At 38.0% G+C, this 26256-nt stretch overlaps 1 protein-coding gene across 1 annotated transcript in view; it reads left to right on the top strand.

Annotated features, from left to right (window-relative positions):
- The first annotated feature begins 388 nt into the window (after nucleotides 1-388).
- The window catches only part of c1qtnf12.S (C1q and TNF related 12), a 49555-nt gene continuing 23687 nt past the window's right edge, over nucleotides 389-26256 (top strand). The window contains exons 1-2 of the mRNA XM_018227875.2: nucleotides 389-1861; nucleotides 24379-24498. Of these exons, the coding sequence (XP_018083364.1) occupies nucleotides 1691-1861; nucleotides 24379-24498 (291 nt within the window). The 5' untranslated portion in view covers nucleotides 389-1690. The remainder of the gene's footprint in view (nucleotides 1862-24378; nucleotides 24499-26256) is intronic.

The raw sequence follows: 26256 nt of genomic DNA, 5'->3' as shown, positions 1-26256 counted from the left end.
CCCATTCTGACAATATCATGCAAATGTAATTGTGTTAGTAATGGTGCAGAAAGGAACAAGGCAAACAGGGCCAGAATTATGGTGCTCATGGCAGTCACATATCTAACTGGTCCCAAATTTCACACCTTGCCCAGTCTCTTCACTATATTTGGAATACTGGAGACACTGTGGCAGATAGAAGGCTCTGTACACAAAAGGCAGACCGAACTAAGCAATGGCATGTGTACTGTGTATATCTATATCATGTATGTATGAACTGTACTGCAAGCAAAGCTTGTAAGGTGGTCACCTCCTAAAACACGTGTGTAGTTGGATACTGGTCTCAGGCAGAATGTCACAATTAGATTAAAATATGTGAGTTTAAAAACAGATATGTCAAGGTTATATTCATTTTTTATTAAAAAAAACATAGTGCCAACAGATATGCTTTCTATAATTCTGTCACTATATCCTATTGAAATTGAAAGTCACAAAAATATTCTCTGGTTCCCTGGCTCCCCACCAAACCGTTTCACATGATCATTTCACAACATGAAAAGTCCACCATGCTGGGGAAAAAATGGAGGGTTATGAGTCATTAAAAAGTGATTAACATCTCTCCAGAGAGAGGGGTCTGATCTGCTTATCAGCCCTTATTTAATTGGACTGTGAAAAAAAAAGGATTGACAGATGAGCATGGAAGGCCCCTCCCTTTCTCTCTCAAGTTGTTAGTAGGGCTGTTACAGGAAAGAAGTATATATTTGGGGAAATGAACTAGCCTGCAGAACAACTGCCAATTTGCAGTTGAGAAGAGACAGTAAGAGACAGAGAGAATATATATGCTGGAGCTGAGAGCAAACTGCCATCTATCCAAACAGTCATTAGAACACTGCACGTGTGTAGGAATAAGGAAGGAGTTATTTCAGAGAATTGCTGGATTTTTCTCTATTTTTTTTATCTGCAGTAGAAATTCAGACTTTTTTTTTAAAGATAATCCTGGCTGCTGTTTAAAGCAAAAGAGCTGAATTATTGTCCTCGCTTTAAAGCCAAGAACAGAGCATAAAAATACTAAACATACATTAAGGTATTTTTACCGAATAAGGAGATGTCTTTGGTATATTCATTGCTTGAAAAATAAGTAATTCCCAGAAGAAAGCTGGCAAAAGAGGCCATTAAATGTGGATTATACCTTAAAGCCTTTAACTTTTGTTTTTTTTAAGGCGAGAAGTTCATCTGGACACTGATAGTCACTGAGGAGAAGAAGATGATCTTGTGATGAGCGTGAGGATGTCATTGCCCCATAATTTGTTTGATGAGCTCAGGATTTATTGATGATTGTTTCTGTGTGTGATCTTTCACTGCGAATCACTGCATACACCGATGGGTCTCTATGACAGATGTGGGCTGAGATGCTGCCCTGATACTTCAGACTTTACAGGCTTCATAGCTCAGTGAGTTTTAATTATACTTTATGGACTTTTGAGCAAGTCAGTAGGAGAGAATTTGTTTTCAACCCATCCTTTTATGCGGAGAAAGACCTGGTTGGATTAATTGATGTTTTATCTCAAACCTTTTGTCTTGGCCAGTCCTTATCTACACTGAAGGAGCTATTCTTTTCACTTGTTTTGTGCTGTTAAGTATCTTTCAAAGACACCTGGAGTGCTTTCCAGCTCAGCTTCTAACTCCTGAAGGATATATTTCCCAGAACATAATGAGGTGTTGGGTATGGCTGTTAGTGGCCATAGTTCTGTGCCAGCAGCTTTCTGTCGTCCGAGTCCTGGCAGCTAAAAAGGAACGCAAGAAAGGAAAAGACCCACATCAGTTCACTGAACCCTTTAATGTCTCCTTGTCTAACAGTGAGGAGTTACATGAAACTGACAAGGTACGTAAGTCATTTGCCACACCTGCACCTTGCAGTACTTCAACATTTGCTGTCTGACCCCATAGAATAAAAACAATTTCTTCAATTGTGAAATCTTGCCTTAAAATGCCACTGGCTTCTTAGCACCAAAGGAACCTCTAGGTGACACTAGAACACATCTCTAATGCATTCAACCTGCAGTCTTTTTGCTGCTGTTCAACGACAACTCGCAATAAGCTAAGCCAGTAGCCAGAAGAGTGGTTGATTTAAAAGGCTTAAGGGTTAATTCAGAGAATCTTAGATATGCAGCTGTAAGATATTTTATTACTGGAGCACACAAAGGCATACAGTATACATGCAATGTATATTGGATACATATATTTAGAAAAATATTGTCCTACAGCAATTACAATGCTTGCAGAATAGAGATTCACGACTGTTTAAAGTTCACGAGAGCACAGCAGTGAAAAGTTTCAGTTTTTACAAGTCTGTAGTAAAGACTCGGTCTATGAGGAATAGCTAGAGACAGCATGACAGGCTTGTTAAACAACCATGACTGTGTTTTCTTTCATGCAAAGTGTGACAGATTACATTACCTAGCGCAGAGCCCAAGACATTGCTGAGTTATGGAATTCTGTTCTTGTATACAGCATTTTATAAGCTTTATTACAGAGGTTGCAGCAATGAATGGAGCAGATTGTTGGAGACAGAAATACAGAGGCAATTCCTATGCAGAGCAGAGCAGGGATATTAGAAACAATATTATTTGAAGGAGACAAGAGAGAGTAGGAATGCTGGGAAAGGAAGAGTGCAAGAAGAGAAAGTTGTTTACTTTGTGGCAAGTGTCAGAATGTGGAGGAAGTGCTGGACCAGGACAGACATGTCATGTATGTTTTGAGTAGTAGCTGGACAGAAGATGGATTGCTGTGTAGCCTCAACTGGTAAGACATGAAAGAGGACATGCAGAAAAGCACGGGAATGTCTGAATTAAGAAAAAAATTATGGGTAGCGGTAGCGGTCAGTGGCCAGTTTTTACAAATGATATTTTATGCTGCTCTATAGACATTGAGACATATAGGGGCATTTGAGTACATATGTGGTGCATAGCGTTATTCACCCTCAAGGATACGGTAGGCAGGTTTGCTGGTGCCTAGAATGCCAAGAGCAAATCAAGAACAGTTAAATTAGAATGTGGAGCTGTATATATTGTTCAGTGATTGGCTGATTAAATAGGCTAGTGATGTTCAAAATAAATGAATTCAGGCATTTCACATATGACCCCTGACTGTTGTAAAGCACAAAACAATAATTCTAAAAACATACCTTTTAATGAGAGAAGGATATCAACTATCCCAAAGGTTGGTCATGTCTCCATTAATGTATTAATTTGTCCCTAAAAATGTATCCCTTGGTTTAATTAAATGCTAATGAACCATTATAACTATTTATAATACACAAAAGCTATGACTATCTTGTAAATGATATCCTTATAAACGGTGAGTTCTGATGTCATCAGTTATAAATAGGGGTACTTTATTACTTTATTCACTATATAACACATCACTGTATTGACTTGTTTGACAATGTGGAGTGTATTACAAACCTCATTTTCTGCTTGATAATTAGTAGCAACCCCTAAACTTAGCTTCTCAACAGCTGCTCAGAGCCTACTGAGCATGTGAGTGTCACAGACACTTTCAAAGATGGTGACCCCCTGTGACAAGTTTGAAGTCCTGGATCATTGCTGCTATTGAGAAGCTGAATCTTTAGGCTGGTGCAATAAGTTCAGTATATAAAACATGGCATTTTTAGCCCTAATTATTTTTAGGGTTTAGTTCTCCTTTAAAATGTGCAGCGGTAACAGACTATGGCTTCCCTGTGGGTCCCATAGCATGAAACGCCAGTTAACCTTAGAAGGATCCCAGCCACCAGTACATAGGTTTCCATCACATTTACCCTATCTTTCATCTTAAATTGAGAGCTTAGCTGAAAAACACGCTGTTACGTTAGAAATGTGCTTGTGCCAGACAGCAGGGGGGAGCAATTTTCCTTTACATCTTTCACATTCTGTTTAATCTTCTTACTTCAAATGTGATGAAACAAATTAAATCAAATATTTTCCTCCCGAGGAACTGAACTCATCATGAAAATCTTTGTGATGGAACAGCTGCTCTATTAACAAATATTGCAGAAAACCAATGTTATTCATGTAGAACAGTGATCCCCAACCAGCAGCTCGTGAGCAACATGTTGCTCTCCAACCCCTTGGATGTTGCTCTCAGTCGCCTCAAAGCAGGTGCTTATTTTTGAATCCCAGGCTTGGAGGCAAGTTTTGAATTGAAAATTCTAATTTAGAATTCGAATTTTCAACTTTTTTTATGGCCAAAACTTTCAAATTCAATTGTTAAAATTTGATGCAAGTTTTTTTAAAAATTTTAAATTTTAGAGATTTATCATACTCTGGCCCATTAAGTACTCAAATTCGACTGTTCCCCACCTAAAACCTGCCGAATTGCTGTTTTAGTCAATTGTAGACATCCTGGGATCAATTTGGAGTGGTTTACTTCCTTCCTGACATTTGAGGTTTTTTCGGAGAATTTGATTCGAGTTTTCAGGTCGGTCCTATTCACCCAAGTTTTGAAAATTCTATTTTTTAAATACTTTTGGATTGGTCGAATTTCGAGTTCGTAGGAGTTTATGGGAGTTTTAAAAAACTTCCATGAATTCAAAATTAGACCCTTGATAAATCTGCCCCTAATGTTTAAATGATTTTTTAGCAGACGTAAGGCATGGAGATCCAAATTACCGAAAGACCCCTTATCTGGAAAACTTCAGGTTTTGAGCATTCTGGATAAAATGTCCTATGCCTGTGCTAGCACTCAGCAGGCAGATGTTAGGTTATAGGAAAGAGAAAAACTGAGACACAGAAAGTAATAAATTGCTTCTTAACTTGCTTTTTCCTTGAAAATCCACTATCGCTTTCAACAAGTACAATCAGAAGTGCTCACACTTCTCACAACTCACCTCCTGTCGCCTTACTGGAACATTTTAAGTGACTTCATACCACTGCTGCTCTTAAAGGGCATGTAAAGTCTAAAATAGAATAGGGCTTGAAATGCTGTATTTTGTATACTAAATATAAACATGAACTTACTGCCCCACAAGCCTAATCAAAAAAATGATTTATGCTTTCAAAGTTGGCTACAGGGGGTCACCATCTTGTAACTTTGTTAAACATCTTTGCAGGACCAAGACTGTGCACATGCTCAGTGTGGTCTGGGCTGCATAGGGATCATCATAAACAAAGCTGCTTGAGTTCTGCATGGCTGGGAAGTAAGGCGGGGGCTCCCCCTGCTGTTCATAAGTATGATTGTTTCCCTGCTCAGCAGTTAGGGACCATCTGACAATTCCTATCCACAGCAGTAAATGAAGGGAGAATTTCACTGCATACAGTCAGGTTTCTTATAAAAACGGTACACATTTTTTAATTAAAGTATATTGGAGATAGGTTTCTTTTTCATTAAAGAAAGTAAAAATGGGATTTTGTTTGTTTGCCTTTACATGCCCTTTAACCGCTGGATCTCAACTCTGGTGATAATAAATGGAGCCCTAATACCACTAACACTACTCAATAGCTTTTGACTGCCCAGCCCATTAGTATTATATATCTTGTGCTACTGTACCATAATTTGAAATCATGTACTGCATGTTACAAAAGTGCAAGAAAAGTATGTTGTGCACACGTTACACTTCAGTTGCTGCCCTGTGGAGCTTCAAATTCACTATCACGGATACATGAATGTGCACACACATTTGCTAGAGCTAGTTTAAACATGAGCCAGTTAACCAGTAATATGTCAGTATGTTTTTAATCTTTGGAAGAAATCAGGGTACACAGAGAAAACCCACCAAAACCCAAGGAATCTGAATGCTAAACCTACACCAAATGTAACAGAAAATAACACTCAAAAAGATGAAGTTAAAACAATTAGATTATACAAAGTAGAAATTTCTCTGCTTCTTCCCTTGATTGCTGTATAGCTATCCCATTCTATTTTGGGCCACCATGTGTTGTGTTGTTGTTTATGAACTGATTTTGACACTTTCAGTGTGATCGCAGAATCTATAGAGTTCTTACAGACATATCAGGATGCGTTATTCTGCAACAATGAAAATCCATATGCTACCAAACTTGTCCACAGGAGTTCCCCTATCTTGGTAAGCCCATTCTTTGAAGCCAGCAATGGAGTGCATGCTCAATGGCTCGGCATACTTAACTTTGATTTGGATCACCCTTGCCTGGCCTTGCATAAATAAAGTTCTGGCACAGACTTACAGATATGCCATAGGGAACTCCCAACAAGTAGTGCTGCAATGTAATGCCTTGCCCTCTAAAATCAACATCTTACAAAGAACTGGGGCAACAAGTGCCCCAGTATTACTAATAGTAACTGCCTGTGTATATATATATATTTTTGTCAAGGAACATGTTGTAACAGTTATTCAGTATAACATTCTCTGACAGGATGAAACCAGTCCAGATAAATTGATTCTCCAGACCTGCAAAAATTTTTTTAAAAAAACACGACGTAATCACCATCACTTATATTTAGCTTTTCCAGCTAATGGGAACGTTATGAAATATATTTGTAAGCGTGACAACACACTCTTTCACGCATTATAAACTTGTCTGTTAGAGACCCATTCAATTGATAAAAATATCTATAATCCTTTTTTTCTAGCATCAGTAAAACAAAGTTTGCTATGAAACAAAAATCAGTGTTGTGTTGTATTTAAAGCAATCGTTTAGAAACGGGGAGCTAACCTTCAATGTTCCGGGGGGAAGAACCCTCCCTTCATCAGGATTATCCTGAGGAGGTGTGCGGTGTAATAATTACATTCAAACCATGTTGTATTTAAAAACACTGGAAAATGCAGACAATAATGTGTGTATGCAGCATTTAGTCATTGCAAAACAATTCTGTTGGCTGTCCATAAGGTTATTAAAGTGCAAATAATAGAAATGATTATGAGGTGTTCCTTATATTTAACCATGCTGTGACTTGAAAGGAGAACTAAAGATTAGCTAAAGAAGTAGGTAGAAATGTTGTAAATTATGTTTTGTGCTTCCGTACCAGCCCAAGGCAACCACAACCATTTAGCAGTAAAGATCTGGGTCTCCAAAGATGCCCCAGTAGCTCCCCATCTTCTTTTCTGCTGATTCATTGAATATGCTCTGTGCTGCTGTCACTTACTGAGCTTAGGGACCCACTCACAATATACAGTACACATAGAATAGAAATGTCACAATATAAGGCTGATTAGTAATTAATACAGATAATTATTACATGGCAGCACAGAAACCAGTGCAACTAGCATCAGAATTTAATAATCATCCCTGAAGCATCAGCTTATATTACAGACAAACCTCATTTTCTGCATGATAATTTGCAACGACCCCTAAGCTTAGCTTCGTAACAGCTGCTCAGAGCCCATTGAGCATGTGAGTGTTGCAGACACAGGGTTTAGTTCTCCTTTAAGTGCAAGTTTAGGTGCACCAAGTGAGAACATGATAGGAAAGTGCAATTTTGAGAACATGCAGAACGATATTGGCCAGGATAGCAGTGCTAGGTCCAGGGAAGAATCTAGTGTTAAAGCCGCCTGAGACGGGGTTCGATGCTGCTGCCCCCCTCCCCGCCCACACTCACCTAAACATAGCTGATGGGGGTCCAGGTGCACTCTCCTGGAAATTTGGCTTTTAAAGTTTTTGCCACCCCTGGTAACTTGTGGGGAAATGCTGCCTGAGGCAAAGTTCTCCCCTTTCCTCATGGCAGAAATGCCCCTGGCTGGGCCAGGCCAGGCAGACGCCCTAGGCAACCCAACTGGTTGCGTTGCCTCCCACCCCCTGACACAAACGAGTGTGTACGCACAAAGGAGTGCACTCGAAGAGATGCGCACAGTCTCCCACTACAGGAGAACATCACAACATGAGTGAGGAAAGTGGAGGCAGGGGACCGGACTAGGGACAGGAGGCAGAAAAGGTACGTGCCTGGAGCCCCCCCAGCTTTGCTCCCTAGGCATGTGCCTCTGCTACCTACCCCTAGTTCCAGCCCTGCAGGATAAAGTGGGTTCATTCCTTTGACAGAGAATACACTGGGCAAATAAACACTGCATTTGGGCAGTAACCCGTAGCAGCCAATCAGTGATTAGCATTTTTCCCAGCCAGATGCTAGTAGAACAAAGAATGCAAAAACCTGATTGGTGGCCATAAGTTTCTGCCCAGGTGTAAATTTGCTGAGTGTTTATAAAAGGCAACTTGCTGCCAATTGCTGCAATTGAAGTTGCATAAAATGGACACAGTGGTGGTGTTCATTAAAGGAACTTGTTCCTAAATACTCTTTCCATACTTGTGTGTATTTGCGTTTGTTCACAATCCGTCCACCATGGGCAAATGTACTTATTGGCACAGGGGTACCCAGCTCAAAGGTGGAGGTGATTCCGCAGATATGGGCTGCATCAAAAATCACAGAGAATCTAAAGAATCACACACAGACATCACACTTAGACACCTATTTACCAACATTTTTATTTGTGTAATTGTAGAGGTTTTTTTCTATTTTTTTCCATTTTGAATAATTAAAAATCCAAATATAAAAAACTTGATCCAATAAAATCATAGCAAAAAAACTTGAACTTGTGAGTTTAGAAGCTTAAAGGAGAAGGAAAGGTTAAAACTAAATAAGCCTTATCATAAAGGTCCACTTAAATATACCAGTAAACCCTCAAAGTAATGCTGCTCTGAGTCCTCTGTCAAACGAAACACTACATTTCTTTCCTGCTATTGTGTACACATGGGCTTCTGTATCAGACTTCCTGCCTTCAACTTAAACCTCATTGCCCCGGGCTTGAGCATGCTCAGTTTGCTCCTCTTCCCCCCCTTCTCTGCTATAATCTGAGCACAGAGCTATAAGTGAGCAGGGAGAGACTCAGGCAGGAAGTGATTTTACACCAAGCTAATACTGCAGCTGCTATCCTAAACAAACAAAGAGCTTCTAGGGCTTTTTAAAATTGATGTTGAATTAAATGTTGCTTAGGACAGCTCCCAATGACTTTTACATTACCTTGCAATTTTAGATGTGGATGTTTTGAGTCTTAAGCATAATACATACTTGATTTGAATGTATAATTCAAGTTTGTGGGTTTTAGAACAAAAATACTTGAATCAAATAGAAACATTGATATATCAGCCCCTACGAGTGGAATTGCATTTCTTTTAACAACTCAGTATGCTGAGCATAAACCCATAAATGGTTGCAATTATGCTGAAATGGTGGTTAAAAAAATGCTGCATTTTGGACAAAAAAAAAAAACATTGTCATTGACAAATTGTGTCAGAAATGGCACATTACATACTACACTTGCATTTCTGTGTATATTATATTTAAGGCCAGATGTAGATAAAAGAAATCATAGCTATTTGACGTTTCACTGCAAATCTGTTTCTTCTTACTCTAGGCGCCAGCATTTTTTTTATTTTATAATTTGCTTTTCCAACTAAAATAGCTTTGTCTCAAGTTTATAACCACATGGACAAGTGTTGTTTATCCACTGCATTTTTCTCACTGAAAATAGTGGATATGCATGGACCTATTCTACAGATGTCATGCCTGCGCATATTATATAATATTAAGGGGTTATTTTTCAAAATCCAAAATTTTCTCACTATTTTCTGAAAACCCCTCCGACCAAATCAGCAGTGACTTTCCTCCCCTATTTATCAATACGTTTTGACAAAAATTTCTTGGGCGGGAATAAAAATCGAAAAAAGTCATGAAAAAATCTGATTTGTCGCCGAAACCTGCGACTTTTTCGGATTTGATGGCTGAAACCTTTTCAGATTATCGCCTGAAAACCACAAAGTCTTCAGATTATTGAACAAAACTCAGCGCAGATCATGATGTCTTCCAATTGTAAACTGTACATCTGCCATTGACTTCAGCAGGTCCGAGACGGACTACATTTTGATTCTGACTTTTAACACCATCAGGGTTTTAATAAATCACGAAAAATTTTAGGTTTTTTACTGCAAAAAAATTGTGTTTTTTCCTTTAAAAGTCCAACCATAAAAAAAAAATCTAATTTTAGTAAATAACCCCCCCTAAGATTTCCTTAAGATGACATATACCATTTCCTATATGTCCTGATATTCTAGATAAGCATTCTTCAAGAAATTATGTCACTTTTGATTCCAATAAGGTTCCAGCAAACCCAAACAAACCTGCTTGCATGTGTAAATGTATATTTATGTGGAATGAAGCTATAACTCTGAACAGTAAGTTCTATCTAATACACAATTCTGTAGCTGCCACAATACCTGCTTTTGATTCATAGAATTTAAATGTTTAGCCTTATGCCCATAAGGTTTTTAATGTTCCTTTCCTAGTTCTGCCAAGCTGTTACCACCAGAGGCTGCCATATGCAAAACAGGGAATGAGTATCATGATTCTAATACATGTTCTTTAACCCTTAAATATTAATGCATTTGTTGCATTTCTTCTGACACCTTCTGCTGACCAATGACAGATACAGTCTACAGGTGGAAGACATGCATCAGTTGTTAGGTTGCTGAACCCTCTCAAGTCAATTTCACTGTGCGTAAAACTCTTACATTTCCAGTACCGTAGGCACTAACAATACATTGAACAGGGATGTTATACAGTGAATAATATACCCTCTATTCCAAAATATAAGGACACTTTGGTTTTCCATGACCCTATTAAGGCACAAGGCACAAGGCTGAAGGCTGTCAACCAAGAATACTTAGTCTTCCAGCATGGTTTAAAGGATATAGCATAAGGCTCATTACTAACACAAGTGCATAGCGATAGCTGCACAAATGCACACCATGTTGTTTTACTTAACAATACAGTAGGGCGCATTCACTTACCAAGCTACAGTGAACAAAGTGCAATCGAGTTCAATCGCATGTTTTTTTCTCACAATACACTATTTTTCCCAGTGTCATTTCAAAAGCAAATGGGCTATTCTCTTGAGGCATTTGCACTGTGCATACTGAAATTGTGTGCAATTCACCACACTAGGGCTTTGTCGCATATTGGGTGCAGTTGTGTGTAGTTTTGAATTCTGAATGGCATCAATTGGTGTTTTCTGTGTGAGTGACATGTGCAACCTATTCTCTTGGCACAAGCCAACTATGATGATTGATGCAGGGCACCAAGGGAAGCCTGAAGCTACTGGGTGGTGGTAGCTCCAGTGTTTTCCTGCATTATTAGGCATAGCAGCAGCCAATTCGGAATAGAAGACAGGAGGGACTGAGAGGCAACTATAAGGAAGTCTGAAGAGCACATTTTGATGCAAGTACCTTCAGACCAGGGTTCGTACTGGTGCGTCTGGAGCCCACTGGGAGTGAGACTGACATGCAAACCTCCCAGCACCCAACCTTGCACCACTGCCAGCCTGCCCTCCTGGGTGCAACTCATATTTCCTTCCTCTACTGTGATCGGGTCCCTCCAGGGGCAAAGGGAAGGGGGCAGTCTGGGCAGGGAATCGGGTCTGTGTTTTGTTGGGATCCATTAAGGCCAGGGCCCACCAGGTTTTTCCTGATGTCCCACCACTGCAGTAAAAACTGCAAGTTGCCCAATTGTAGTTTTGCCATATTTTAAAGCAGGATTGCCTTTAAAAGTTCTATCTATTAAAAATGTTTGTGTTTACATTTTTTTTCAACCATTTGAGGGGAATGGCACATTTATTTTAGGGTGGGCTCCTGTCTAGGGCATTAGAGAATCTATTTTGTCTTTATTTTGCTTCCTTGGACTTATATGTACCCGTCCTATTCAAATTAGCCTAAGCGTAAGTGTATTAATGAAGTTTCGCTAGGCAGAAATGAATGCTAGCAAAAGTTCACTATGAAATGCTCGTACCGACGAATTCACACTAGTAAAACTTCTCCAGCATTCGGCTACAGAGACGTAGCTTCACATTTTAGTGAAGTAGCGTAGTGGTAACAAATTTGCGGCTGACATATTGGCACGAATTGTGGCGGAGCCTTCGCAGGCGAAAATTCTCCCTTTAGTGAATTTGCCCCCATGTTTCTAGAGAGAGAATCAGCTGGGAGTACTGTAATGGGAAAATGAATCAAGAATGCCCTCTATCCCCTTGCTGGAAACCCAGTACATCTTACTGGAGCTGATAAAGAATTTTTGCATCGTTCAATGCCAGTTACAATCATGAATAGCCATTAATTGAGAGGGGAAATACATAAACATACATAAGATATACTGTACATTATATATAACTCTATTTTACATGAAACAGTTATAATGCTCTGTCTGAGAAGATGGAGGATCTGCGTGGCTTTTATGCACATTAACTGAATGCTGTAATTTTATTTTTAACTGGGTGAAAGAAAGCATGATGCCTTATTTATGGTTTCTTACATGAGTGAACCAGCATCATACAGTAAAGATTTGGCTTTCCCATTGAGCAAGAATGTTTTCCTAAAGCTCAGGACAATGGTTGAGGACAGCAGTGACTTTTGGCACAACAGTAAAAGCACAAGTTTAGTGTTGTCGGTTGCTTGTTGCTATCAAGCCGCACTGTTTAGAAAATTATTTGTTTGAAGTGGAAATAGAGAATTATTTGAGGAAACTTGGAGCCAAAGAAAGGAAAAGGAAAGTTGAAAACCGTCAATTGTATTATGCAGCTCATTTAAACAAGCATGTAGTCAGATAAGTACAAATTGTAATGCGCTAGTTAATTTGACAAGGTCATCGAAACTAAAGCGAAATACTGTTAAAATAACCTATTTAACCTCTTGTCCCTTCCGTATGCAGTTCTGCCAAAAGGAGTCATAGTTGCTAAAAGAATGAGCAGCAAAACTTAGTGGCTCCTTTCTAGGAAGTTCAGAGTCACAACTTAGGGTGCAGCAAAGTGCAAGAGAAAAAGTGCAATGCACCCCCTTTCTGAATCTCGCAACATACATGATTTTGTAATGAGCCAGAGAGGATGCATAAAAATGGCTAATTTTAAATGTACCCCTAAGCTCCATTTAAATGTCTTGCCTGCACCTATCTGCATACTTTGAATTGTTTTCTTACCAATGTTTCTTTCCAATGTTATAATTTCTTTAAAACAAGACCAAAACGGAACAGAGTTTGTATGGCATGTCATCTTGTGTGCAGATTGGTAAAGTTTAGACTGGCATAAAGAATTGCAGTCATAACAAATATGAGTGTTGGGATTGAAAATCATATAAATATTCTACTATAAAAAGACATTTCTGGGAAGATTGTTTTAGATTTTGCTTGAAGACACAGTAAGAAACATTTCAGGGTGGATGCGTAATCTCATACTTTTTCTTTCAGACAATTGCTACAAGTGAATGTAAAAGAGTTAAAGTTTGTGGAAACAACCAGGCTCCAGGAACCGCAGAAACTGTGCTGCAAGGTTTAATCACTCATGTGATTAAACCTTGCAGCACAGTTTCTGCGGTTTCTGGAGCCTGGTTGTTTCCACAATCTTTAACTCTTTTACATTGGCGTGAGCTTCATTGGGACAGAAGCAAGTGGTACAGGCATCAGGGTCGTGTAACTGGTACAATCTTTCCATTGCTACAAGTGAAGTACAGGGCCTTAGCTTGGAGGCAGTATGGAGCATAGTGTGATGGAGCATGATGTGTTTTTTGATCTTTATTTGTAAATAACCTACACACTTTACCCATAGTCATGAATATTATCTAAAGCTTATTTAAAATATTTACGTTACAGTGCTTTTATGAGTGTAAGCTTGCAGCAGTTTGGTGATTTATAACAACCAATCTTCAGTTATTTTTGATCAGTCAAGTAATGAACGCAAATTACTGAATCATCCGTGCGTCAGACCGCACAGCTTCTATATAATGACATTTGTAGGTACTGAGGAAAACAGATTTGTACGTATAGTTAGGGTCGTATTTATTTACAGGTATCCAAGGGCCTGTACCTAGGGCAGCAGGTTTAGGGGGTGGCCATCAATTGCCTGTATAATAAATTACAATTTTTCGAGCAATAAAATTTCCCCAACCACCTCAGAAACTTACTTTATAATAGTGATGTGCATGCCGGCCCGAAGCCCGCGGGACCCACGGAACCTGTGGATCGGGCGGGTTTGGGCCAACTTCCGCAGTATGTCCTCGGGCTGCGGTCGGGTTCAGGCTGAACTTCAGCCTCCATTCTACCTGCCCGCAGCCTTCTTCTGCCCCACATCCACCTCTGCACGTGCCTTTTTAAATACTGGCACAGGCCCCACCCCTTTTGTGACATCAAAGCAGGGCGGGAATATAAAGAGGGCAGCGCACTGGGTTAAGGTCAGGTGTGGACTGGGGCGCAGAGGGTTAGAGTCGAGTTTTTTTTGACCCACACATAATTACTTTGTAAATTTGGCAGCGGAGCTGGTGGGGCAGAGCCTGGGTGATGGGTACCTGGCCCGACACTGGCAATGTGAGGTTATGCACCACTGAATGTGATATCATGCGCAGACTGCAACCTCTGGGGACACACTTAGTTCTGGTGTAATCACCCTAAATTGTCATACCCTACACAATCCTTTGTATGTATGTAAAAATAAAACCCATTATTTTATCTAGTTTCATAAATGGAAAAGGCAGTATGGACCTGCTACTGCAACACTTATTTAGTTCTTACTTAAGCATAAGAGGAATTGTGTTTATATCTACTAATACATTCAACTTTAGCTGTCTTAAATAAATGCCATGGAAATTATTCATGCCCAGTGCTTCTGGCAAATGAAACTTTAGGGTTTGTAGTAATCTGGGCCAAAAATTTCTAATTTCCATGGAACTTCATGACCATCAATGTTTTTTTCACATGCATTCAAGTTTGGTGGGTATCACTTCTAAAAAACTGCAGATGAAAAGAAAGTAGAGATTACTGGCAAGAAAATCCAAAAAAAACAGGAGATGTATCATGGCCGGCAGTAAGAAGAGTCGTGAGGCCCCTTAATGACCATTAAATGAATGAGCAAGGGGCGTTATATTGTCTAGGGTCTTTGTAAATGACCCCAAGTAAACTTTACTGGCCCAATAATTTTTCTTTAAACATAAAAAATATTTCTAATCCTTTACATGGAACATAAATGAATTTGTAATTTAATTACATGGACGTATATTGTTGAACAGTCTAGAAGTATTTGGATGGATTGCTTAAAGGAGAACTAAACCCGGAAAAATATGGCTAGAAATGCTTTATTTTATATACTGAACATAGTGAAGTAGCCTAAAGGTTCAGCATCTCTATAGCAGTAATGATCCAGGCCTTTAATGTAGTCACAGGTGTTTCTCATCTTAAATGTGCGCATACACAGTGTACTCTGATCAGCTGTTGAGAAGCAAGCTTAGAGATTGTCACAAATGATACCTGGTTGCTAGGGTAAGTGGGACAATAATAACCAGATCATCTGCTAAAATCCCAAACTGGAGAACTGCATAATAAAAAATAAAGTCCAAATGCAAATGATCTCAGAACATCATTATCTACAACAGGGGTTCCCAACCTCTTTTTACCCATGAGCCACATTTAAATGTAAAAGGAGTTGGGGAGCAACTCAAGCATGAAAACATCCCTGGGGATGTCAAATAAGGGATGTGATTGGCTGTTTGGTAGCCCCTATGTGTACTGACAGCCTACAGGAGGCTTTGTTTGGCAGTACACCTGATTTTTATGCAACCAAAACTTGCCTCTAAGCCTGGAATTTAAAAATAAGTATTTGAGGCCACTGAGAGAAACATCCAATGGGTTGGTGAGCAACATGTTGCTCGTGAGTTATTGGTTGAGGACCACTGATCTACATCATACTTAAAGTTAATTTAAAGGTGAACTACCTCTTTCCTTATCACTCCAAGAGTAATTTAAATATTTTTTTTTACAAAGCAGTATATCTTAAACAAAGGAACTTATTTGATATGCTATAAAATAAATGTTAAGAGGGATGGCATATACAAAGTAGTTCAAAAGATGAGCAAATGGTGGAGCTCAAGTGGAAATAACTGGTACCTTTCTTCCAGTATTCAATGAAGGGTTAGGGTAACACACCTCCCTGATATGTTGGTACATGGTGTCAAATTTTGAACTCATGAAATAAACACTCACTTTTTTGGCAACTGGAAAAAAGTGTTTTTGTACTTTCTATATAACGTACATACCATAATTATTATTAATTATGGTACCAGTATGACACCAATCATTTAGATACATAATAAAAATTTAAAAGGCAAAACTGCTTGTTACTCTTCTTATTTCAGTATTAAACACATTGATTTCTACCTTACCTCTTATTACAAAAAAGGCAAAATGCTGAGGAGAAGCAGACATTTCAAGTCTTTATCTGGGTCTGTATCTTTATACAGTGCTTTGGTCACCTTGTCCTTCATACTCTCCTTAACCCCTTAAGAACAATAGTTAGGGACTATCTGACAATACTGGGAAGAATCTTACTAAAGTCTGTGGATCAAAATTGTAGTTTGTAGCAGTATGGTAGCTCTCTTAGAAATTAATAACAAATAATAATAAAGGCTGGGACCTGGAGTTTTCCAGATAAAGGTTCACTATATAATCAGGATTTGGATCTCTATACCTTAAGCTGTTTTTACACCATCATAAAAATGCCTGATCTCATAAACACCCTGAACATCACAGATTCAGTCAGATTTTGGCCTGAAATCCACGATTACATTATAGAAACCTTGCACACTGTATGATATATAATGTGCCACAATTCCATAGGGTATCTTGCCTTATAAAACTACATACAGTACAAACCAAAACGGACTGCCCCATCACATTAATTTCCAAATTAAAGATAAACAAGAGTCTAGTGAGAATCAAAAACTGATGTAAAAACAGATGCTCCAGTTAAAAATAAAATTTATATAGTAAATAAATAGTAAATAGATAAAAATACCTTGGTTATTAAATACTATTCTTGCAAAAATACTCCACATGAGACTTGTCTGTAGATTTCTATTCTAGTCAACAACAGGCTGCACATGCTCAATATACAGTATGAGGCAGGAAAATGCCTGCGGAAAAACCCTTATATCTTGTATGTGTCCATATTCCCCCTGTATACAAGACTAATGAATATCCTCAGGCAAGTATTTCTCTCTGGATATATATACAATATAGTGTAGCCTAGATGATTACACCAGCAAATTTATTGGGCTTTAGTGTCCCTGCAAAGCACTGTCCCAAGCTGCTATGTATTTAACTACAGGTTTAATGTGAAAGAATTCTGGCAGCAGCACAGCACCTGAATTGGCAGTGTTGCCTCTGTGTCTTGACGTAATCCTGCCAAAACAAAGAAAAGCCCAGCCAGCCCAAGCTCCGACTGCTTGTGCATGCCGTAGTAATTAAATAATCACTGCACTATGGGTCTCATTCCAGCCGTCATTCAGGATTCACTACTGCAGAGTGAATTATTGTTTGTCCCAGTAAATATGGATTTAATGAACTTCTGTGATGTATACAGGTACAGGTATAGGATCTGTTTGGGACCTGGGGTTTTCTGGATAATGGATCTTTCTGTAATTTGGATCTTCATACCTTAAGGGGGTTATTTATTCAAAGTCCGAATTTATCTCAATATTTTCTGAACAAAACTCCAACCAAATCCAAATGGGACTATTTATTAATACACTTTGGTAAAAATGTTGTTTGCGGAAAAAAATCGTGAAAAATCCACCAAAAAATCATTGGGACTTCTCCCTTTGACTTATATGCAACCTTGACAGGTCTGAGATGCTGGATTTTCTGATTCTGACTTTTCCATCCTCGGGGGTTTAATAAATTCCAAAATGATTTTTTCAAAGTCCGAATTATATAAAAAAAAATCACGAGTTTTGCATTCGGAGTTTAGTAAATAACCCCCTAAATCTACTAGAATATCATATACCTATTCAATAAACCCAATCGGTTATATCTTAGTTAGAATCAAGTACAAGGTGCTGTTTTATTATTACAGAGGAAAATGATTATTTGGATAAAATGGAGTCCATGGGAGACAGCCTTTCCGTAATTCAGAGCTTTTTGGATTATGAGTTTCAGGATAACGGATCCCATACCTGTATTGTATTCTCAGATTATACTGCAGCTCCTTTGCTGCTGTCAAAGGGCCTTATTTATCAAAATCCGAAATTTTCTAAGTATTTAAATAAAAAAAGCCAGACCAAACTAGAATCCACAATTGGACCTTATTTATTATTTTTAAAAAAAACGGATAGGGGACAAACTCAATAAAATAGAGCAAAAATCCCAGAATCCCCGATTTTCAAGCTAAATCCAGTGTAGACCACAGAAAGTTCCAAATAGGATACAACCTCGGCTGGTCTGAGATGGAAGATTTTTTGATTCAGACTTTTTCCATCCTCAGGGTATAATTAATCTCAAAGAAATTCAAAGTTTTTTCCACTAAAAATTCAGATTTTATAGTAAAAAAACAATTTAGTTTTTTTTTAGTTTTTTTGCATTCTGACTTTAAAAGGGTTGTTCACCACTAAAAATAAGTTTAGTATGATGTAGAGAGTGAGACAAGTTGCAGTTTGTGGTTTTTTAGTTATTTAGCTTTTTATTCAGCAGCTCTCCAGTTTGCAATTTCAACAATCTGGTTGCTAGGCTCCACATTACTCCAAATTACCCCAGCAACCAAGCACTGATTTGAATAAGAGACAGGAATATGAATGGGAGAGGCCTGAATAAAAAGATGGGTAATAAAAAGTAGCAGTAACAATACATTTGTAGACTTACGGAGCATTCGTTTTTTAGATGGGGTCAGTGACCCTCTTTTGAAAGCTGGAAAGAGTCAGAAGAAGAAGGCAAATAATTCCAGAACTATAAAAAAATAAATAATGAAGACCAATTGAAAAATTTCTTAGAATTGGTAATTTTATAACATACTAAAAGTTAACCTAAAGGTGAACCACCCTTTTAAGGGTATGTATGCCTTTAATAAATAACCCCCAAAGAGTTGGCAGGCCTGTACTATAGAGGCTGCTCATTGCTGTCTTATCATTTATGTCAATGGTACAATGAAGCCAAAAGGGAATTTATAGCTATTTTTCCATAATGGTAAAAAATAACACAAGGAGCAGTTTCTGAAATCAGATTAGTATAATTATAAAAACACCACAAAGCCAAAACTGTTGTGAAAATTGGTAAATGAATGGCTGGTTCTGGAAAAGTTACCAATTGATTTTGTGAGCATTTGTAGAATGTGAAATGAGCACGATGGGGACTTTAGAAACAGGCTTAGTCCAGCACAGTGGACAGTGCTCCCGTGCCAATGGTTTATTGTTATTAAAGCTCAGTAAATAAGTATTCCACTCCCTGTATATCTACATGAGCTGTTGTCTGCCTTGAAACTAAGAAGCAGCTACAGCTCCATTTATTAAAAAACTGAATAATTCCAATGCTTAACTTTAGCCTAAATCTACAGTAAGGCAGAAACTAGCTCTAACCTGTTTCAAAGCAATAAAAAATAGGATATTCATTAACATTCCTCTCTAAATATCTCTTTCTAATCCAGCACTTCCCAAGAACTTTTAAAGAATCAAGGGCTCAGTGAAATTGAAGGAAAAAAAATAATTAGGATTTTTCTCTTTTTGTTTTTGTCTCAGTCACGATGGATCATTAAAAGATCAGTAAGATTAATGTACAAGTTGATCTTATGTACAAATGGAGTGGGGCATGACAAGGCTGGGTGGTGTTTTTCCTTTCACTCTTTTTTTTTTTTCCCTCTCGCAGGATACAGTGGTGGGGAAAGTCTGAACTTAATATTGCAAATCCCCTGTGAAGAGTAACAAGTTCAGTGTTAAATACTGTCATGGGACTCACAGTGTGAGGTCGTGGGAATAGGGCAACGTGCAGAATCCATAACCCTGTAACCCTGTCGCCACCAGTAGGGAAACTCCCCCTCTTAGCCTTTTATGGTTACAGGGAACCCCTAATCCCATGAAAGGCCTTCCTATAGGTCAGAAAAGTCAAATTTGTAATCATATCTGGTGCATACGAGTGTGAATAATTAACAAGAATATTTCATGAATGAATGATTAAAGAGGAACTCAAGTTCCAAACCAAAATTTGATAACATAACACAGAAACCCCTAATATACCCATTACAGTTACCTGTTTCTTCAAAAAGTTTGAATAAATGCATTTTCTATGCTGAAATCCAGCTGTTTAACAGTCCTTCTCTTTGTGCATCATTTGAAATCTTGGCAGGGAAGGAAGTACTAAATACTGATGTTACAAATTGTAACAACTTCTCCACAGCTTACAGACAGCATGCAGGAACTACATACCCCACAATGCATTGCACTGTGATGTTACATTTCTTATTGAAATCACGTGTGCAGGGAATTGTGGGGTTTGGAGGCTGAGGACAGATGGCTGTTGATACAAAGTAACAGTAGTCAGCCAGCTCAGCAAAGTAGTCAGACATATCAGCAAGAGAGCAGGGGGCTAGGCTGAGGGAATTGTTCCAAACCATTAAAAATCTGCATATTTTTTAATTGATGTATATTGCAAAGTTGCTTGAAATTATGTTTACTTTTCAAAAAGCTCAAGTTATGTTTTTGTGGAGTTTCCCTTTAATTTATGCCTATCAGGATTAAAAAAAAAAAAAGATATTCAGCCAGCATAAGGTGCATTATAATCTACAGTATATGAATGTATGTATGGATAGATTTAATCCCAACAATTTTCCTTAATATGTCCCCAGCGATCAACGCAGGCTCTATCATATGATATCAAGTGAATTAACAGATCATTCCCTATTAACCATTCAATCCCTATATAAATAAAGAATGATAACAAAGGTACTGTTCCATAATGATTTCTATCAAGCTCAAGGTAATTCCAACTGGAGCTTATTTATTAACAGAAGATTTAGGAGAGTGTTTTGAGGACAGAAAGAACCCAGCGACAAACCACCTCTTATTCGGGCAACTAATCTCCCCACAATGCCTTCACGCCTGCTAGAATTGAAATCGCCTGCGGGATGGCACTTGGAACGCTTCGTTTTCCAAAGTCGCCAAAGTTTCCTCACGAGGCAAATTCAGGCGGCTTTGGATCCGAGTGCCATCCCGCAAGTGATTTCAATTCTAACCGGCGGGAAGGCAGTTCGTGGAGAATAGTCGCCCAAAGAATAGGTGATTTGTCACCGGGCAACTAAATCTCCTCTTCCCGAATTTCCACATGTGTCTCTGCCCTAAAGTATTAGCATTTAGATACTAAACACAGTGCAGTCAGTCTTGTTGTTGTTTAGGTTCAGAATATTGTATGAGATGAGGAAAATACACTCTCCTATCAGTAGTTATAACAAATGCCTCACAGCTATGATCTTGATAGGAGGAAGTAGTTTTGTGCTTTTCAGGGCTCAGGAATTTCAGTATGAATAGGAAACAGCCTGGGGCTGAGAGTTAGGCAAATACTTCTTACAGCCTCTTTATACTTTACTATATGCTAAGTTTATCAATCAAGAAGGTTTGTTGGCACATCCTCTACTTTTTCAAAGGGAAAGTTCCTGAAGCAATTCACAGTCCTAGATCTGAACAGCATAAATATGTTTGTATTTGTTACGGGATTATATTATGGAATAATGGACACTCCTGCTGCTATTGCCAAGCCAGTCCTGGGAACCATTTTTATGTACCCAGCTACCGTTATGTTGTTCTGTAAAATGATGTCATCATGCTCCTAAACAGTGAGAAAGTCACATATTGCCTGCAGAAGCACGCAGAACAGAGAAAAGCAAAATGAGGTGTTTGTCTTTATTCATTGTATAGTGTTTGTCCCTATTCAGTGAAAGGTGTTTGTCCTTGTTCAGCGCAAGTGAAGAAAACCCACCCACATGTAGTTTTTCTACAGGATTACATGCCATGCTTTCAGAAAAAAGGAACACAGATCTCATTATGTCAAAATGTGAGAAATGTAATATATCTCAGTCCTTCACGTGTCACACTTCAGTTGCCTTATAGCGTCTTATCTTAAGTCTTCTGAAGTGAACACCTGAAAGAGGAAAAATCTATAAAGAGTTGAATTAAGCTCTGCATTGTTGCCGCTACTTTTTTTTCCCTTAAAACAAATGTAAAGGAAATCCTTTTTTGCTTCTTTATTGTTAAAAATAAAATAGACATTTACAAGCCGAGAAGTCTTGCCCAATAACCATTATTTTCATTGCTGTATTTTATTGCATCCTGTAGCTGGCAGGTTCCATGACACACCCTGATTTCACTAATGGGGAAAGCACACGTGTGCTGCAGCTACATCATGTTATCCTCATAGAACATGGTCATGGGTATAAATATCTAATTTTATTTATAGTAAGGGGCTGATTTATTAAGGGTCAAAACTCTCAAATTCAAATTGTGAATTATCCAAATTCAATTCGAGTTTTAATTCGAATTTGAATTTCAAGATTTAGCATAACGTGTCCCTATAAACCCATGTGTCGCTCCAGTCTCCCAAAATCCTGTTGTGTCACTCGTGAGGCAACTTTGGGCGACTTCCGAAAACGAAGCGCCACGTGTGCTTAACACAGGCGACTTTTCATTATAGTGGATGGGAAGACACGCGAGATTGTCGCCCAGACAAAGATGCAATTAGTCGCCAGGCGACTAAATCTCCCCGAATCTGCCCGTGTCTCAACTATTCGCCACCTAAAACCTTCCGAATTACTGTATAAGTCATTGGGAGAGGCCCAGGCATCAATTTGGTGATGTTTGTAGCCTTCCTGACATTCACGTTTTTTTCGGGGGGAAAAAACTCAAGTCTAATTCGATTCAAGTTTTTGGATCGGTAAAATTTGACCGAGTTTTAACAATTCCATTTTATTTATAGATCTCTCCAAGTCGAATTTCTAATTCATTCGCTTTTAAGGGAGTTTAAATAAACGCACATGAATTTGAAATTCGACCCTTGATAAATGTGCCTCTAAATGTAATCATACTTTGCTTTGTCTACTAAATATTCAATGGTTATTTTATATTGCTGGAATATTTGTATTATTTCATTTGGCAGAGATTACTTTGAAAAAAAATTATAAGGGTTTCTTAGCTTTCTGGGGTCTTTCTTTCTGCCAGCACAGATATCGGATTTATCTAGAATGCTTGGGTCCTGTTGGATTTTTCTGTAATCTGGATCTTCATATGTTAAGTCTACTAGAAAATCATGTAAACATTAAATAAACCCAATAAGCTGGTTTTGCATCCAATAAGGATTAATTATATTTTAGTTTGAGTTTACCATGCAGGGTTTTGTGGAGAAAAAAACCTCGGCAATTTTTGTCATTTTACCCGAACAAGCTTTTGGAACAAAGAAGAACTTCTGTACTTAAAACTAAGATATTACAAAGCTAAAATGACAAGTATCGCAGAGGTTTTTTTTGGCAGAAAACCCAGCATGATTAGTAAACTCATGCAGGGTTTTCTTAAAGGTTGCTTTTGCCAAAAGGTATGAGCAATCTGAAACTAGTCATTTCATCTCTCTCATACTATAGGGCAGTTAGATTAAAGAAAAACTTCCATGCTGTAGGTTTTAAGTAACCCTAGGTACCATGAAATATTATGGGAAAAAGCATTATAGATTGTAAATCTTAAGGGTTACCATGGGGGTAGCTATCTCCAGCTGCTCTAGGGATGTCCGACTTGTGGCCTTCCAGTTGTGAAGGAAAAGTAAGATATTTGTTAGGCATAAAAATGGTGGCATAATAAAAACGAAGGGTTACAGGTCAACTAAGCAACACTTTCAATCGACACTTGGAACTATCTAGCTACCAGCTTCTGTAAAATCCCCTGCCTTTGTTCAGTGTTCATTTCCCTAGCAGTTTTCATAAATAACATCAGCGTGTCCAAAAACTGGCTCATTAATTTAGTCATTGCCGCAGACACATCATCTATTCTACAACCATAGATAGCTTTCTTTGTTTCTCTTCGCCTCCCTCTTTGGCAGGGCTGAGGTGTTGCAGAATGTAAAAGGCAAATTAGACAGACATGCATATTTTAAGATGCTGAAGTCAGGTGAAATTGGATCACATTAATTAAAACTGGAAGAATGGAAGGCCTGGAGTCGTTAAAAAAGCTGTCATTTTCTTGAAAAATAAAAAATATCGAGATGAATATACATATGTACTCAGTAGTTTACACCCAGTTGTCTTCGGCAACGTGAAGACCTTAAACCTGCTCATTGTGAATTTCTAAATTATTACCTTCTTTTAAATACTTTCCCTCGCCAAAAGTTGTCCAACTTTTGCCTGGGTGGTCTGTATTTCTTTAGACATGTGTGCTGGCCGTCTAAAGCCTATAAAATGATGTAATACAATGAAATCTATCAAATTCAGAGCCAGGGTATGTATCTGACAGAGGCCAATATGAGCTCCATCAGAGGAGTAGGCCACCAGCTAGACAGACATCTTATTTAAATGGAATGTTAAAAAATTATTGCGTTCTTTTGCTTTTTTTTATCTCATAGCTTTCTGAAACTCCAGATCCTGGACTACCAGATGCTTATACAACCTGGTTGAGGTTTGTTGCCCGAACTGATGATGGGGCAAACTCTAAAAAGAAATGTAAGGGGAAGGAAAAGAAACTGGTAAGTTCCAATGGAATTAAATTATATTTATTTTAATATATTCACAATAAGGGCAACTAGAATAGTGTTTGTATAATAGTGTATTCAAAGCAAGGGACCACGGTAAGCAGTGGAAATTGAAACAATTATTTTAGGGAGCAACAACAAGTAGCCTTAAAGAATACAATAAGAGAAAAAACATACATTTTAAGTAAACAAATAAAGAATTGCACATACATAGGTAATATATATATATATATATATATATATATATATATATATATATATATATATATATATATATATATATATAAAAATATATATATATATTACACAAAAGCTATGAATATCTTGTAAATTATATCCTTATAAAGACTCACTGAAATTTGTGTGTTATAATAAAGTACCCCCAGTTGCAAAATATGAGGATATCTGAAGTTACCCCGAAGTTCCGTTACCTTCGGCCTCGTGTTTTTATATGCTCAAGAAACTCCTCGGTATCTTATAATATCCTTATGTTTTACAACAGGGCGTACTTTATTCAATATATATATATATACTATATATTACAGAAGTCCACATGAGCCTGGGTGCACAAACGCTAAAGATTGAATTGTGAATAACTGTAATTATATATATATATATATATATATATATATATATATATATATATATATATATATATATATATATATATATATATATATATATATATATATATATATATATATATATATATATATATATAACAAACAGGGGAAGTTGTGCTCACCACTAGTTTTTAAAATCATTAGGCGGGGGTGCAATGAGGGTGTGACCACAAAAAACATAGACAAATACAAGATTCCTCTGCACTCAACCCATTATCAATATATTTAAGACAGCGACATTTTGTGCATACTGCTACTGAAAAATGCCTTACCCTTTAAACAAAACAGGGATTGTTTGTCCATATATTGCAATATATTTAAGCTGGCCAACTACGTCAAAGTCATCCCATATCTGGCCAGTCCTATGCTCAATTTTCATCTGATTCATTAAGAATTCTATGGTTTAATTATACATTTTATAAAAGGGACGAATACGTTTTACCTGCAACTTACTAGCTGCTTTCAAAGTAAAACTCCCAAACTTGGCTGCCCTTTTATTAGACACCAGTGGGATCACCTGACTATAGTTGGAGGGGGTGGGAGCTACAACATGGAGCTGGTCACTGCTCCTGTATAACTATAACAAACAGGGGAAGTTGTGCTCACCACTAGTTTTTAAAAATCATTAGGCGGGGGTGCAATGAGGGTGTGACCACAAAAAACATAGACAAATACAAGATTCCTCTGCACTCAACCCATTATCAATATATTTAAGACAGCGACATTTTGTGCATACTGCTACTGAAAAATGCCTTACCCTTTAAACAAAACAGGGATTGTTTGTCCATATATTGCAATATATTTAAGCTGGCCAACTACGTCAAAGTCATCCCATATCTGGCCAGTCCTATGCTCAATTTTCATCTGATTCATTAAGAATTCTATGGTTTAATTATACATTTTATAAAAGGGACGAATACGTTTTACCTGCAACTTACTAGCTGCTTTCAAAGTAAAACTCCCAAACTTGGCTGCCCTTTTATTAGACACCAGTGGGATCACCTGACTATAGTTGGAGGGGGTGGGAGCTACAACATGGAGCTGGTCACTGCTCCTGTATAACTATAACAAACAGGGGAAGTTGTGCTCACCACTAGTTTTTAAAATCATTAGGCGGGGGTGCAATGAG

The sequence above is a fragment of the Xenopus laevis genome, chromosome 7S (assembly GCF_017654675.1).
Source record: "Xenopus laevis strain J_2021 chromosome 7S, Xenopus_laevis_v10.1, whole genome shotgun sequence".
NCBI lineage: Eukaryota > Metazoa > Chordata > Amphibia > Anura > Pipidae > Xenopus > Xenopus laevis.
Note: the sequence above shows the minus strand (reverse complement) of the source record. Positions and strands in the feature narration are given on the sequence as shown.